Source organism: Lycium ferocissimum, chromosome 11 (assembly GCF_029784015.1).
Source record: "Lycium ferocissimum isolate CSIRO_LF1 chromosome 11, AGI_CSIRO_Lferr_CH_V1, whole genome shotgun sequence".
Taxonomy (NCBI): Eukaryota; Viridiplantae; Streptophyta; class Magnoliopsida; order Solanales; family Solanaceae; genus Lycium; species Lycium ferocissimum.
In genome coordinates this window covers 30,286,486-30,304,267 of record NC_081352.1, presented here as the reverse complement: position 1 = coordinate 30,304,267, position 17,782 = coordinate 30,286,486, and the positions used below count along the sequence as shown (strand labels likewise).

Sequence of the window (17,782 nt, the reverse complement as noted above, 5' to 3'; positions counted from 1 at the left end):
TATCCGCTTAGCTTTTTGGGATATGCATGTCTCCTTATTTGTTGATTTTCTTATTTGTTTATAAAAACTGCATGTTCTACGTTTGTTTGAGTTGTTGCTACCTGTGATATGTGCCCGTAAAATTGAAATTATATCGTGATATAGCCATACTAAATAGTATTGATGTTGTAATTGAGTGAAAATTAACATTTCACTAGATTAAGTCTATTTCTAACGGCAGCTGATGGACTTTTAACTATTCAAAAATGTGAGGTTATTCCCGAGGAAGAAACAACCCAATGAATTACTTTATATCAAATTTACTGCTACGTCTTATTAATTAAATCAGCTGAAAATCTCTTGAATTAAGTAAGTATGAAGCATTCTCTGCTAGCTATTAATCTTTTATATTCGATGTGTTTGTTGAGCTTCTATTTTGGGACAGTTAATTTGTCCCTGTCCAACCTTTTATTTAGCACTACGGAGGAACTATACTACTTGACTATCATATCCTTATATTGTGTATTGGTTTTGGATGTTTATTGAAGAGTAAAAATCGTTTCTTAACCTTTATGTTTTTCTTTCAGTTTATGGCAGTGCACGGCCACAAATTAAGATTCCTAAAATTAAATTGAAAAGAAAAACACGCTTACTGCTTTGTACTCTTTGAAATGGGAGAGAAACAAAAACAGGTTTTGGTTGAAAAGTTGGTCAGCAAACTCAAAGACAGAAGAACGTTGTTCCTATCATCTTTCGACATTTCGGAATTTAAGGTCGCATTTACTTAAATAAAGGCATGATTGATAGGATTTAACATGGCCACTAAGCTATATTTCATCTAAGTGTAAAATGTAGAAGACAATAAAAACTTTACATTCATTACCCGTCAATTGAAGTTAGTGCTTGAACGTACATTTACTTGATCCATAAATATAATATGTTAGTGCGGCGAACGTACGGCCGATCAATAAACTTATGATATGTTAGTGCTAAAGGCCGAATCCAAAGAAATAACTTAACGATGATGAACATAATAATATACCAAGAATCAATCAAATAACTAAGACATTAAGAGTTGAGCTACATGACATAGGAATGAAGAGATTTTATTATGGAACGCTCATATTCATACTCTAGTTGGATTACGTGCCAAGGAAAGAAGAGAAACGAACACCTTACATACCTTATCCGAATGAAGCCACCACTTAAAGGATACGTTACTTCGGTGTTTGCCGCTTCACGAACCTATATATCGAGAAATACATGTTTAATCATACTTTCATCATATTTCCATCAACTTATAAGCACTAATTATTGAAGACTAATTTGGGTTATGAAAATTTGGGCAGCATTTCCCCTATATTTTTTGCCTCATCCAAATATCAAAACAACTCCCAAACAATACCAACAACATCAACAACAATATCATCAAGATTCTACAAGATAAATATGCACAATTCCATCCAAACTTTCTTCAAACCTCAATCCATAAGCCAACATCAACACAACAACTATAACTTTTATTCTCGTAAATATTCCTAAATCAACGTTAATAAAGAGAGATTCATACTTTATCCTTGCTAGAATAGCAAGATCTTCAATATTTACTTTGAATCCAAGCCAACTTCAACGCAAGACAATACTATACTCGCGACTACACGTTACCCGGACCTCGATTAATATTCTGTCACTTGAAATTACTCAAAATCCTCACTTTGATGATGTACATATGCTCTCTTATGTGGCTGAGATTTTTGGGGAATTATTATGACAAAAAAAGAGGGGTTTTAACCCTTATATAGTGTGCTAAAGTCGGTGGTACTGTAGCAGTGCGCCATGCTCTGCCGCCTAACTTGTAACGTCCATAATTCTCTATTCCGACGTCGTATCAACGAGCGGTTTGTTGCATTGGAAACTAGACTCGACGAACTTCAGTTTAAGCTTTTGAAACACCTTAAAACTCCTAATATACCTGGAGATGTACCCCTATAAACTGACCCAAAATTTTATCTTTAATTCTGCCAACTTTTTCCAAATTTTCGAAAAACTTATTTTCTTTGATTTGCTTGGTCCCGGAGTCTTCCATAGCTTATTATATGAACTTAAATCCTCGTAACCATGAGATAGTTGCATACAATCTCACATATCGTAGGAAGTCCTGCAAGTCTACACTTTAACAACTAATGCCTAATAGATTTCACGTACAAAACTACGAGGTGTAACAGCCCGATCTATCGTCACTAGTTATGCATAACAGAAAAGGAAACCTACATAAATGACTACATTTTGCGGGTTATGTTTTAGGCATAGCTACATTTAGCTAATTATATTTCATAGCTACAGTAGACGCGCACTATAGCAGATTCTATTCGCGCACTACAGTAGATTGTATTAAAAAATCGAATTGCATTCAAATTCAGCTCTGTCAGATTTTGGTGTATTCAAGTTAAATTTTGATGTATTCAAGTCAAATTTCGATGTATTCAAGTCAAACATATTCAACTCAACCGTATTCAATTGTAGCTACTTTTACATTGTATTCACTTTATTATATTAAAATTGATTGTATACAAAAAAATATCCTTCAAAATACAAGAAACAAAAATACACGCCAAACACAGTTTTGCACCAAAAATTAATGAATACACTCAAAAACTGAATACAAGAAATAAATTTCACTCTATTCATTTGTATACACTTCAAAAAATTCACTGCATTTATTTGTGTACAAGAAATAGAATTAACAAATACACTCAAAACTGAATACAAGAAATAAAATTCCGGTCAGATTCCGGACAGATCTGGTTGTTTCCATCCAGATCTGACCGTTGTCACTGTCTTTGTCATCAACACTAGATTGTTTTCAAAAATAGAAAGCCACTTCCGGCCAGATTTGACTGTTTCCGTCCAGATCTGATCGGAATGTCTGTTGCTCACATCAGATACAACAACTATTAACGCCGGTCAGATCTGTACAACAACAACTCCATGAAAGCACCGTAAAAAAAACCTCCATTACTGCTCCAGCTGAGACTAGCGGAAATACAACAAAAAACCAACCATGAAAACACCAAATAAACTACCAGAAACAACCCCAAAACAGCCACCGCAGCCTCTCTCCAACCATCATAAAACTCATGCTACTGCTCGCTACGACGACTCATTATAAAGTTGTTTTGCTGTGTTTCAAATGGTTTCTTGTTTTGAAATGTTAGTAACTGAAAGTTTACCACTTTAGTTTTAGTTTTGGGTAAGCAATAAAGTTTTGAATGCTGAAAAATTTAAATGTTTTAGTGCTCTGTTACTTTTGCTTAATTTATACCATTACAGCTAGAGAAAGAGAGGGAAGAGAAGATAGAGTGGTTGATGTGGTGAGGGGCTGGCGGTGGCGTGGCTGCTCCGGTTTACCGGAGCCGGGGGAAGGGGGGAAGAGGGGAGAGAGAGAGATGTGGAAGGGTTGGGATTGGCAGTGAATAATGTGATGATGTGTATTCTACTTTAAATATATATGTAGCTATTAATTGTATTTAACATATTACTTTTAGCTATAGGATGTAATTAATCTAAACTATAACTACTAAATCTAAATATGTACTAGAGTTAGTTATGCCATGTAGTTATCCCTAACAAAAATCGATATCCATTTTTACCTAATAATATCATCCAAAATTCACTTATGCAACAAATTTGAACTAGAGCCTGCCTAAAGAAAAACGTGCCCCCCAGTGGCTTTGAAATTTTTACTTTTACTTCTCCACTTTACAGTATCAAGAGAAAAATAAACTATTTTTTCTTGTTTTACCCTTACATTACTTACTCATTTTCAAATTATTTTCCAAGTCTAGTGAGACTACACAACAATTAATATGGCTATTATGGTAAAATGTATGTTTCGTTTATTAATTATTAAGGGACGTGCAAAGTCAACAGTTGACAAGTCAAAGTGAACGGAGGGAGTATTATAATCCAACTCCTGAAAAGTATTTCCTTCGGATCTCAGTTCCAATCATGCCAACAAGTCCCAAGTGATAATTATTAGGTTTCATAACATTATTTGAAGCGTTTAAACTAAAATTGAGGGGTTGGATTATTACATTTTTTCCCCTCTTAAACAATACAATTTCAGAAGCTTCTTGTAGGGAACGACAACGAGTTTTAGGTTCTCTTGTATCTTTTCTGCTTCCTCAACTGTTGGCCATGTTTATTATCTTAAGCATAAGATTCTAATCTTATAAGTGATCATCAGTTCAATATTACAAAGTCCTTTTGTTTAACTTATCAGTATTTTTTATTTCCATTATAGAACATCTATTTAATTGAAGATTTTAAAAACACAATCTATAACTGCATGCTAGTGTTATTTCTATTATCTATTTATATGGTCCTCCAAAACAAAAATTGAATATCAGGTTTGGATTGAATTTGTAAGTGCGTGTTTATAAAGATGTACCCGGAAGCTAACCTTCCTGGAACACAAGTCCTGTCAATGCTGCAAATAGTGGTCCCAAAAACCAAACAGCTGTTGGATTCTCGGCAACATATTGAACTAAATTCTTGTGAGCTGGCTGAGCAAGGGCAGAATATGTTGCCAATGATCCGAGAGCACCGAGCAACCATAAAGCTTGAAGAGTACGTTTAATTTCAGTGACATAAATGTGAATAAGATATAATGAGAGGCCAAGTCCGCACGATCCAATTGCATAGAATAAATCAATATTTCTCTGAATGAAGTTGCTAATAACAGAATCATTGGGAAGCAAAGCCGTAGAAGATGTAAGAACGAATGATGCAGCTGCAGTTACTAATCCTGATCTATACAAAATTACCTGCAGTGTTGGTAATATTAAAAAGTTAGCCATCTTGATTGTTGATAGAAGAAAACGCTTTGCATTCATCATTTGTTTTAACTTGCAAAATTCATTCGCCCACAATACTTAGTGGTCGTTTGGTACGTAGATAAAATTATCTCAGGATTATAATCCTGAGACTAATTTATCCCATCTCTTAGGGATAAAATAATCCCATTTAGGAAATGGGATAAAAATAATCTCAGGATTAATGGGATAAGATGGGATATCCCCTCTTTTAAGTTTGAGATGCACTTTATACTTTGTTTGGTACAAGGTATAAATTTATCCTCTACCAAACATGGTATAAAATTAATCCCACACCAAACATGGTATAAAATTAATCCACAATTGTGCTTCTGGATATCCCAGTTAATCTTAGTCTCGACTGGGACTGTGACGCCCTGCACTTGCACTCGAAAGAGGATATTTGGGGTTTCCATTTTCCTGACAGGAATTCTGATTTTTTCGTATTTGTGTTTGTAAGAATAATAGGAGCAGACATGCTAAGTGAAATGGAATTCATCCTTGCTTGAATCAACACAATCAATTACCCTTTCCGCTTCTTCCTTTTTTTCTTCTACTCTTGTTAAACTTTAACCCACAACTATATGACAAATGTGTGAATGTTGTTATCATCTTATTATGCATAACAGAAACCAATATCCAAAATGCAAATATAATTTTCATTAAATTAAATAAGTATAATACATGTTATAATTTATTTATTTTACTATAGCTGCACATTAATCATGTTTTGCTTACAATTTTCAAACTTATTAAAATCTCTTAGTCAAATAATTAGATAAGTTTTAAAGAAATAATTATTTATGAGGAGCAAGTTTAGCAGGAAAATTAACCAATACCAGAGAGACACAAATGATTCGATATTATATAAACTAACACGATAAGGTATGATAATTGCCACCCAGCATTTTTATAAATTTGTGAGCTGTGAGTTTTAGTTATAGATAGAGAAATAGGTTTTTATATATCTATTAATTTTTCACTCATTATTTTATGTGTCAAGAATTTAGGCGAGATTTGGTGATTTAAGCTTAGTTTTAAACGAAATTCAAGAAATATCCTACATTCATTAAAATGAACCTTAAGAATCAATTTAATTAGTTCCTTATATATACTTTATGCTTAAGAAAAATAAATTCTTAGTGAGCCAAACAAGAAATTCTAAGGATAATTCGGTCTTGACTGATGATGGTACCTTTATTTTCAACACTATATGACATCATTCAATAGTTTCTATCTTTAGTATTTGTAATACACCATAGATATTTTAAAGGCAACAGATAAACTGTCCATAAAATATTCTATTCAGTTGGCGAAAATAAAATAAAATAAAAACTAATTACACGAGGATTATACCTGATTCAACACAGAAAATATATAACCTCATACAAATATACAATTACAAACATTTATTTACAGTATAACCTCTTCTCCTATTCCCTCTCCACTCCCCCCCCCCCCCCCCCCCCACACCCCAAATGTAATTGCACAAAACAAATTTTAAAGGAAAATTAAAGATTCTTGTCCTTTGTTATTTAAAAGATGTTAATTTATTAATTCTTGAAACTATTTTATACACTAATCTACTAAAAGTCATTGGACTAACCTCTTTCGTAGAAAAAATAAGATTTAATACAAATTCTACGAAAAGAAAAAAAGTTATAAGAAAAGGACTTGTGCGTGCAAAAGAATTAAAGTTCAAACCAGAATCATAATTGATATAAATGTTCTTTTTTAAAAAAAAAAAAAACTGTATCCATAAAAATACCTTAATTAAGTGATTTTAAATATTTTGTACCATTTTCTTAATTAAACCCATAAAAGAGTAGGTTTTGATTTTCTTTAAAGAAAAACATTACGTAAGGTGCATCAACAAATTAACGGTGGATGCGATAAATACTTTAAAAATACTTAAAGTAACGCGGTGGAAGATAAGTGATTCTTTATTTATTTTTATTATTGATAAGTAAGCAAAAAGATATAATCCCAAAAATATTTAAATATAATATAAGAAAACATTATAGAGATGGGGTGGGGTGGAGAGCTGGGGCCCGAGGGTGATTTCTGGGTGGGAATTAAGGACATTGAAAGGTGGGAAGGAGAGAAGGAACTTAAAATTTCATTTATAAAACTTGTTTTCCCTACTCTAATTAGGAAAGTCATCTTCCTTATTTTTATGAAACTTCTTTTTCAAGAGAAAATCTTTAAAATATGAAGTCGTAATGACCTCGAAATTGTCGTCCAGAAATCTATTTGGACCCTCCAATTGAGACTCCTACCATCTGAACCCTCCAAAACCGCTTTTACTATGGCACTTGAACATAAAATTAATATGCAGCCAAACACACAAAGTGCGTGCAATGCACACGCCAAAATAACAAATAAAAAGGAGACACGTCGTTATTAGATTAAATAAATAAATAAAAAATTACCAAAAAAAAAAAAACCTCGTTTCTCTTTCTTCAACCCCCTCCTCCTCCTAGCTCCGGTGATCTTTAATCATTTATTATGGAATATGAAGTAAGCCGACACTAAAAAATTACAGCCAGAAAATAAAGATGAAAATCTCAAGAGCCCCAATTTCTATCTCCAAGAAAACTGTTTAACTTCTTCTAAAAACTGAAATTCCCATTAGTAAGTTAATCCACCAAAATAAAAAGTCAAAAATTTCCTGAGTATTTCACTCAAAAAATTATCTATTTGGCAACAAATTCACCATAGAATATTTAAATGAAATTCTGATAACATAGGAAAAACATATCAATCTCAACAACCCGGTGAAGCATGTTATTTAAAGCAAATAGGGAAAGAAATTAGTGAGAAACTGGTATATTTTAACCCCATTAAAAACAAACAGTTTAGCAGAAAGCCTTACCTCGGGGAAATTGGAAATTTTCCTTTTTGAAGACTGGTGAAAAAGTGTGGGGTTAAAAAAAAATGTTAACTGTCCTCAAATTTGTCTTTTTTCTTTTCTTTTTGTTGTTTGACATGTTTTAATAGTTAAAAAGATTAAGATTTTTTTCTTGTAATTAATTTTTTTAATGATTAAAAAAAATTAAAATAGAAAAAATTGGAGTCTCACGCTCTTTGCAGCAGTCTGATGCACGTATTGGGCTTCCTCAACAAATTGTGTCCAAGTGGCACAGTAAAAGTGATTTTGGAGGATTCAGATGGTAGGAGTTTCAATTGGGGGAGTCTAAATGAATTTCACGGATAAGTTTGAGGGTCTGTCAATAACTTCAGCCTTCCAAAATTTTAACCAATAAAACATGAGAAAATTTAAAAATATTTTTCTCCATATCAAACACACCCCACCCCTTGAGCTAAAAATGAAAATAATTAGGCTCCAAAGTTTGTGTTTTTACCAAAAAATGCAAGAACAAATAATATAAAATATAACCAAATAAAGGGCAAGAAAAAACCCTTAAATAAGTACACTGTACTTCAATAATAAAGGCTCATGCAACAGTATCTTAAGAAAATGAGCAAAGTGCAAAACTGAGAAAAGGTGGAAAAGCCAATTGGAGCCAACCACGTGTAAGCACAAATGTTGAAATTTCAATGGTGCCCTTTGTGACGTGTAGCATCCTCATTGGTCAAAAAATAATATGAGGACTACAAAAGTCCCATATTGGCACTTATATACAGTAGTAATATCATCCAAAACTATTTTTACAAAATTCACTTATGCAACAAATTTGAAATAGAGCCTGCCTAAAGAAAAACGTGCTCCCCAGTGGCTTTGAAATTTTTACTTTTACTTATCCACTTTAGCATATCAGAGAAAAATAAACTATTTTTTCTTGTTTTACCCTTACATTACTTACTCATTTTCAAATTATTTCCCAAGTCTAGTGAAGTCACACACCAATTAATATGGCTATTATGGTAAAATGTATATTTCACTTATTAATTCTCAAGAGACGTACAAGAAAAAGTGGACGAGTAAAAGTGAACGGATGGAGTATTATAATCTAACTCCAAAAAGTATTTCCTTGGGATCTCAATTCAAATCATGCCAACAAGTCCCAAATGATAATTATTGGGTTTCATAACATTATTTGAAGCGTTCAAACTAAAATCGAGGGGTTGGATTATTACATTTTTTCCCCTCTTAAACAAATATTCATCCTCGAACTGAAAATCCGTGCTGCTTGTGGATTTTTCAAAACCTCAAAGGAGCCAATATACCTCGTGCTGCTCTTGCCTTTTTTGCCAAAGTGCATCACACTCTTCATGGGAAAAACTTTCAAGAGTACCCGAGCATCCTTAACATATATTCAATGATCTGAATAATTTGTTCGGGTTGACCTTCAGTCTGTGGGTGAAAAGTTGTGTTAAGCTCTACCTGTTGTACTCATAGCTTGCTACATGCATTGCCAAGAATGAGCCGTGAACTGTATTCTCTGGTCCAAAATGATAAAAGTAGGCATACCGTGCAATATCTTTATAACAATCTAACCCCTATTTTGGAGCATTTATGCTTTAAATCATGGTACAAGACTTCCCCATAAGTTCAAATAATATTTTTGGACTTGCAGGTATAGTTTAGATTGAGACCTGATGGGCTCAGTGGTGTTCTGACATCAAAATAGCATTTTTACAATTGTTGGTGTATCAGGTTGTTGTTTGGGCTGCGACCTAAGTACTCAAAGAATCGGTTCTTTGGACGACTTCATAAGAAGGTAAATTGCGAAAAGTATATCAACACAAGTATTTCATCGTGGCAACGCTCCTTGCTCAAGGGAGGAAAAACCACAACCTACCCAGTAAGAATTTTCCGAAACTCTTCATTAAATTCGAGCCCAACAAATTTAACGCCCCGAAACCCACCTTGGCCCAAGAAACATCTGATGCTACGGAACCACATCGGAAGCACCTTATTAAGTAAAGTAAACCCTTGTCTAAATTCAATTATTGGTTCGTTACGCATAAATCGAATAAGACAATGAATATAAGCTAAAGTTAGATAAGATAATCATGGAATGTGCCAAAGTGCCCCGATGAGTCAGCGCTGACGAATAACTACCCGCGGTAATAACATCTATCTATGGAGCTTCTAAGAATAAATAGAGTAACTTCGGGACGAATCCCAAAAACTGAAAGTAATGTAATCTAAGATAGAAGGAGATGCTACACGGAGACGACGTACCGGGCTCGCGATAGTCCGGAAAACGGCCAAGTTCGTCCTACTTCATGTGATGTTATGACATATTTCTTACATGTTCTGATGCAACCAAAAAACAATACTAGCGTACCTAGAAATCTTGAGTACTCAGTGAGTGTCTCCGGGATAATAGTTATTTAGAAAAATATACAAGTCATAAGTATAATTGAAAACACTATTAAGAAACGGTTCAAAATGAATGATGATAACATATCATGGATATATAGTATAAGTCAATGATGAGAAGTAATCACTTTGAATCATCGAGTCGTTTCTCGTTACCTTAAGTTCTTTCGATTGAATTCGAGTTGGTAACGATAACGACTCGCGGGCAACCGCAACACGTTTTCAATACGAGGCCCCGAATCGGTAATATCGAAGGGATGATCACAGTAGGTTTCCTAAACCACGTAGAAAGCGCCCAGCGTCGGGGCTATCGATCCGCGATAGCTGCCGCCCCAGCAGAATGGCTAGGCGAAGACCGGCGGAGACTGCCCGACCTGCGATGGCCACTCTTCTTCTAGAATGGCTGGCTTCAACTCGGCTAGGATCATGGTGTCACGCCTCGAACCATGGCTGGGCATAACACGGCGCTCAGTGCGCTGCACGTGCGCGAGTGAACACGTTGCTTGTTGTTGAATCGACGTGGGGCATGAAATTTGATACGAGAAAATAATATAAAACATGGATAGGCTAAGTAAAACATGTGACGTCATTGTAATACTGAAAATACTATTTGAACAATGTGCGGAAATAGTCTGAAAATATAATCATAAATATTGAGCCAATGTTGGCTATACGACTCTGAACATGCGACATAACGTATTGGTAGTCACATGAAACCTGCGACATGGTCATTGCTTAAACTATTCTCGGGATAAGGTCCACAGCGTCGTTCTTGCGCCAATGAAATAAACATAAATAGAGATGTTGCAGGCTGTGCGTCCACCAAATAATGTATATGGGACCTGGTTGTTTGCCAGTTCCCTGATGAGTGCAGTAAGTAAACAAGACAAGATTTTACCCGTGGAAAACTCCACACTCGAGGATTAAAATCACGACCTGCCACCCGTAGGATTTCAACTCCGCTACACGACGATTTCGGGCTACGGCTACATCGTAAGTTAGGAACTAACCATTAATCCTACGCTCTTGCAGTAACGATTGTGTAGCACAGGCCAACTCTCGTAGTCACTCATTGGCACGATACTCCCGTTCTGAGCAACTCCCGAGACCAGCAATACAGACTAACTGCAACTGGTGTGCCTTCAGAAGAGCTTGTGGAATCACACTTCCAACAAGCTAACTTTGAGACTTTTATTTACCTACAGACAACTTCTTTTAAAAGAAGAGTAGGTTTACAATACAAGAACAAAATGACAAAGACTCAAAAACCTAAGGATTTAAAGCATCTTCAGTTCTGGGATCTGGTCTTTCCGCTTGTTGAGGCTTTGTTCTCGAGAGCACCTCAAGAGGTGGATACTTGCACTTCGGATATGAGCAATTTTATTGTGCAAGAATGAATCTTCACTTCAACATTGATGTGGTATATGTAGCAGAAGAGAGAGTGAATATGACAGCCCATAAACTTTGGACTAATGGTCAAACCATTCTGTTGATGTATTGTTGTACTTTTGCACTGCTACAGTGTCAGCAACTTTACAGTTGTAGATTTGACCAAGTGGTAGCTGGAGACCTGATCGCATTTGGTCCCTCTGAAAACATATGTGGTCCTTCATATCACGCGACTTGTGTAGAGTATTGATAGTATACGATCTGATCATGTCTCTCACTTGGTCTCTCATGAAACCACAATGATTAGTTGAACTCAACCAACATGCGATGCTTCCCTGTTAGCGTACTCATGATCTTTATACATGTTTGTCAAATCATCAAAACACTAAAAGTCATAGCACAACTTACCAAGAGATAATACCCCGAATAGAATGGAGCTTACCAAAAGCTGATACGAGCAAGTTTAACATGTTGATCCGTCTCCTGTACATGTACATAATAGAATTTGACCTTGAGCTATCTACACGTGTAATTCTCCAGCAAAACGGTGTCAATTGACTCCCGTTGGATGCAAGAATAGTTGCTCAGAGGGAAAATTAATGATCACTTATTAAATAAAACATTTATTTCATTAGTTGTAATTATTTAAGTGGTCTCGTCCAATGCGACGTATGCAAGAAAGCACTAACGAAAATGAATTCAGTAAATAAGAAATGGACATATCTTGACATCTTGTAGGCAACTGGAAAAAACTTAGTTCAGGGCGAGCTTTATTTATTTATAAGAGAATGGAAAGTGGATAGAAAAGCTTGCTTTTTCGTTCTCTGGGAACTTTGGGGCCCCTCTCGATCCATTTTATAGTTTAGAATGGGAAAGGGGTCTAACTAAATTAATAGACATCAATGAAACACACAACAATTTTATATCTAATTAAATTTCACTCATTTGGTTTAATTCTCCTACTTGTTTGCATTTTCAGATGACTTTTGAAACTTAACTCAAGGTAAATTCTGACATTTCCCACTAAAATTATCAGTTTTCCATGTCACGATGACCTGACACATAATGAAGACTTAGATTGGTGGTTTTAAGCAATATAGTTTGAATCGTGATGTTTGATGGTAAATAATGTTTGGATTGTACGATTCTGCATATCTTAAATTATATTTTCTTTCTCATAGTACATAAAAACACTTGTGGCCCATGGAAACTTCAAAACATTTGTCAATTCTTATCGATCTTAACAAATGAAGGTATAATTCATAACAAAATTATTTATTTTCTGTGCCTTTGTAAAAATAAACGGAAAAGGGTCATTAACCTTTCGGGCACTTGTAATTTTAAGCAATTCATAAATAGTTCGCTTGTCGTTATCTTTTTCAAATTTTAAGTGAGACTATGACTCTTGTTATAGCATGTACATCAATTTTGGTATATATACCTTTCTTCGTCTTTTAAATCCCCTTGTCCCCACTTTTATTTTCCCAGTGGCGCCTAATTGGAATTTTTTCTCCCAGTTATCCGCCCAATAAAAATAAACCCAGCTAACCCCTCCTCTCTGTCTTCTCTGCCACACCCCAATTTGCAAACTGAAGCTAGGGACCCACAAAATTGAAGAAGCCACGTAATATGATTGTTACTGTATCATATTTATTGTAGATTTTTAATGTAATAATGTACTCGTATCATAATTCATGAGGAAGCGTGACCTATTTCTTTAGATAATAGGATAAGTAAGGCAATATTCCTTCCGTCCCAATTACCCCAATAGCTAGCTTCAATTTTGAAAGCTCTGCAAATTAGGGTGTGGCGGAGAAGACAAAGAGAGGGGGGAGGGGAGGTTGTTCGTTGGGTTTATTTTTATTGGGTGGGTAATTAAGAAAAAAAAAAAAGAATTTCACGGTATACGCAGAAAAATAAAGGTGGGGACACGTGGATTTAACATAAGAAGGGTAAATATGACCAAAAATAGAGTACAGCGGCAAATATGACCTAAAATTGGATGTTAAGGGTAAACATATCAAAAAAAGTATAACGAATTTTAAAATATAACTTATGTGAAAGACGAGCAAATCAATCTCTAATTGATCAAACTTTAATTTAATAAAAACGAAAATTTAACATGAATAGTAATGAGGTTGGTAGACATAAATAAAGGTTGGTGGAAGTTAATGAGGTTGGTAAATGGTCAATGAAAGTAATTGTTAAAGATATCTACCAACTTATGGGTCTTTTTTTACAAAATATAAACTTATGAGTCAAATTTTTTATTTAAAATTTTTGAAACCATGAGATGAAATGTATGTCCAAACGTTAATTTCATCTCATGATTTCGAACCGCATGTCCAAACGCCTACTTAAGCTTGTTCCTACTACCAAATTGTCATTTCCAATATAGATAATTTAGTCTTCCAAATTAATATAAGGCTCATTAGAAAGCATATAATCACAAGTCACAACTAGTAAATTATTTATTGTAAAATAATAGCCTCTAGAGTACCTTTAATTTTCTTAATTCGACATCCTTTTCCGGTGAAGTTTAGAAAATGGGACGGTATTAGGTAGGAAACGTAAACACTTATAAAAATGCAGTAAAGTACATTTTAATAGAGCATCATTTCTTATACATTTTAAAGTACAAGAGAATGTTTATAGCGGAGCATACATGTTACACTAATTTTGATGTATCATAAGAGATTTGTCTTTAGGGATAAAAATAACTGCCAGTAACTGTTTGTAATAAGTGAATCAATAACCTAAAACATTAAGACAAATTTTAACACTACATGCCAATGTGTAATTATACTAACCCAGTAATTACACCCATTCCGATTCCCAGGTGGCTTTCCAAACAGCCCCTAAGAAAAAGTTTTTAACACTGTGTATGAATGTTTCTAAGGGTTCGTTTGGTATGACAGAAAATGCTTTCTGGATTGTTTTTCTTTTTTTTTTTTTGTTTGGTTGCACTAAATATCTTGAAAGGAAAACATTTTCCTAAAAATAGGAGAAAATGGAGGAATGTGTTCCTTAACTATTTGAAGGAAAATAATTTTCGGGTCAATAAAACAACATCCCCAACCCACCCCCTACCCCCTGACTAACCCCACCCTCACCTACCGGCTACCCCCTACCTGTTGCCTACCCCTCCTCCCAGCTACCCCCTTCACCTTATCCCCTAACCCCGTTGCGTCTATTTCCTTACCCCCACCACCAGAAGCTTCACTTTGAATTCAAAAACTTCATGGTATTTTTCTTTGAATATATGCAAATGCTCTTAAAATGAGTTGAAAAATCGCTTATTTTCTAAGAAAAATCATGGAAAACGTTTTCCTTCATCCCAAACACACCCTAAATGAAGATCGAAGTTATCATCCAGTACACATGTTCTTTTAGTTGAATGATTCTTTTTATGGGAAAATGATGAAAAAATAATAATAACACGTGGAATCAATATATAAAACACAAGAGATTTTTGTGAAATTATTTTCTTCTCTTTAAATTACACTGTAACCGATCATATGAGTTTATTTCCTCGTAAATTAAATCATATCTCTGCTTATTTCTGTTATTTTAAATTCTTATCACGAGATGTGTAACTGGAATGCCACATAGAAGACTGGCTGGACTGGCTATATGTTGGAGTCAATTGAATACACTTCAGCCCTAGCTGATTCTTTTTTTTTTTTTTTGCGCGGCTTTCCCTTCAAAGGCACTAGTCTTTAATTTTTGCCCCTTAAAGTGGTGGTCTTTAATTTTTGCCCTTCACCTAATATCTCGAGATTTTGGGTTCGAACCCAGCTCAGTAAAAAAAAAAAATCGTTAGGCAAAAGTTTGTAGCAAAATTAGGCTTATTCGGGCAAAAGTTAGGCCTTAACGCAATCTTTTACTCAAAACAAGGTTTTAAGGCAAACCTTTGCCTTAAGGCCTAACTTTTGCCCAAAATTAAGCTTATTCGGGCAAAAGTTAAGCCTTAAGGCAGAGGTTGCAAAATTCTAGCTACGTGTGAAAGAAAAATTACCTTGCCTTGTGCCAGAAGGCAAAACTCTACCTGGGCGGAGAATTTCGAAACTCATCAACCCCGCTTTGCGGCTCAATCTAAACTCTACCTTGCGATTTTTTAAAATTTTTCACTGAGTCGGGTTCGAACCCGGAATCTAAGAATTTTAGGCAAAGGGCAAAACTTAAAACATGATTAAGAGGCAAAATTAAAAGCCTCGCGTCTTAGCGGTCATTCCTGCGAATTGCCCGAGCTGATTTAATTGATAGTTCGTGGGCAATTTGCAGGATTTCCCTTCGCCGGGGGTGGTCTTTAATTTTTGCCCTTCAATCAGGTCTTTAATTTTTGCCCTTCGCCTAAAACCCATGAGTTTTGGGTTCAAACCCCCGCTCAATCAATTTTTTAAAAAAAAAATTACAAAGCAGAGTTTGGTAGCAAAAGTATGCCTATAAGGGCCAAAGTCTGCCTTATAAGGCATAGGTTAGCCTTAATGCAAAAGTCTGCCCCCTTCGATAGACTTTTAATTATGCCTTAAGCCAACCTGCCCTAAGACAAAGATAGGTTGCCTTAAGTTAGTTATGCCTAATCAGGCATAGGTTGCCTTAAGGTATAACTTTGCCTTATAAGGCAACCTATGCCAAATCAGGCATAACTAAACTTTAGTTGTTTCTTAAGGCAACCTATGCCGCATAAGACAAACTTTTCCCAAAGTCTTTCCTTGAGAAATTATTTTATTTTTTTAACTGAGCAGGGTTCGAACCCAGAACCTCAGGATATTAGCGTGAAGAGCAAAAATTAAAGACCAACAATTTGAGGGACAAAAATTAAAGATCACGCCAAAAGCAGGGCAATCCGTATAAAAAATTGATAGTTCATGATGTATTATTGGGCTTGGATATGACTATCATTGTATCTTTTTTTTTGCGCGGATTGTTCTTCGTTTTGGGTGGTCTCTAATTTTTTACCTTCAAATTGGTGGTATTTAAGTTTTGACCTAATGGTGATCTTTAACTTGTTTCTCGCGCTTGCAAAACCTTAAGGCAGAATTTGCAAAGACAGAAGACAAAAATTAAAGACCAACCCCAGTGAAGGACAGTCCTGCAAATTGCCCTCATTGTATTCAGAATGGGCATACAACTTGGATAATGGGATAGACTGTTGAATGGGCCTTGAGGGGAAATGTGGAAAAGGGAAAGTGGACATACCTTTGCAATTCTAATCCACAATGACTTGACTTTGATCGCACTGAGTTCTTTTTGGTACTAATAGACAACTAATATTACTGTGACAACTAACTCAAGAGTAGGGGTGGGCGTTCGGTTTTATCAAACTTCGGTTTGGCTATTTCGAGTTCGATTTTTTGAAGGTGGACACCGAACACCGAACCAAACTAGTTCGGTTCGGTTCTTTCGATTTCGATTTTTTAAAGTTCGGTTCGGTTCGGTTTCGGTTTTTTTGATATAATATTAGAAGCGATTCCATTGATACTAATTCATATTCTCAAAAGCAATAAAACATAAAACTGATAAATTGAAATCAAAATCAAACAAACAGGATACACAAGAATAAAAAACTATAATCATGATATAGGATTACTAGGTGTTATATACATACCATAAGAATAATTAAGAAAACACATAAAAGACATACATTAATCCTAAAGACACATCCTAGTTATCTTTCTTTGTTAAGGATATTTGATTTTCTCAATTGAAGTGGAAAATTAGGGATACAAATGCAAAAGAGGACTTATTACAATTGAGTTTTTTTTGCTTTAAACTTAATGGGAGTGCCCATTTATTTTAATTTTTTTTGGGTAATGTATTAAATTTCGGTGCGCGCTCGATTTTTCGGTTCGGTTTTATCAAACTTCGGTTCGGCTATTTCGGTTTCGATTTTTTTACGGTGGACACCAAACACCGAACCAAACTAGTTCGGTTCAGTTCGGTTGGTTGAAGTTTCGGTTCGGTTTGGTTTGTTGAAGTTTCGGTTCGGTTCAGTTCGGTTTTTCGATTTTCGGTATTTATGCCCAACCCTACTCAAGAGTAATTGAGTCAATAATACTCCCTCCGTCCCATAATAAGTGTCACAATAGCTAAAAAAAATTGTCCCATAATAAGTGTCACATTAAGAAATCAAGACATAAATTGACTAGCTTTTTCCATTTCTAACCTTAAGACAAAAATTGACAAGTTAAAGTAACATTTAAATGATGATTGAAAAAGCCGCATAGTAACTTGATATTGTTGG

At 35.0% G+C, this 17,782-nt stretch overlaps 1 protein-coding gene across 1 annotated transcript in view; it reads right to left on the bottom strand.

The window, feature by feature from the left end:
- Nucleotides 1-5,418, bottom strand: part of LOC132036901 (uncharacterized) — a 53,517-nt gene extending 48,099 nt beyond the window's left edge. Inside the window, exon 1 of the mRNA XM_059427312.1 lies at nt 5,237-5,418. Within this exon, the coding sequence (XP_059283295.1) occupies nt 5,237-5,352 (116 nt within the window). The 5' untranslated portion in view covers nt 5,353-5,418. The remainder of the gene's footprint in view (nt 1-5,236) is intronic.
- Between the last annotated feature and the right edge of the window lie 12,364 nt (nt 5,419-17,782).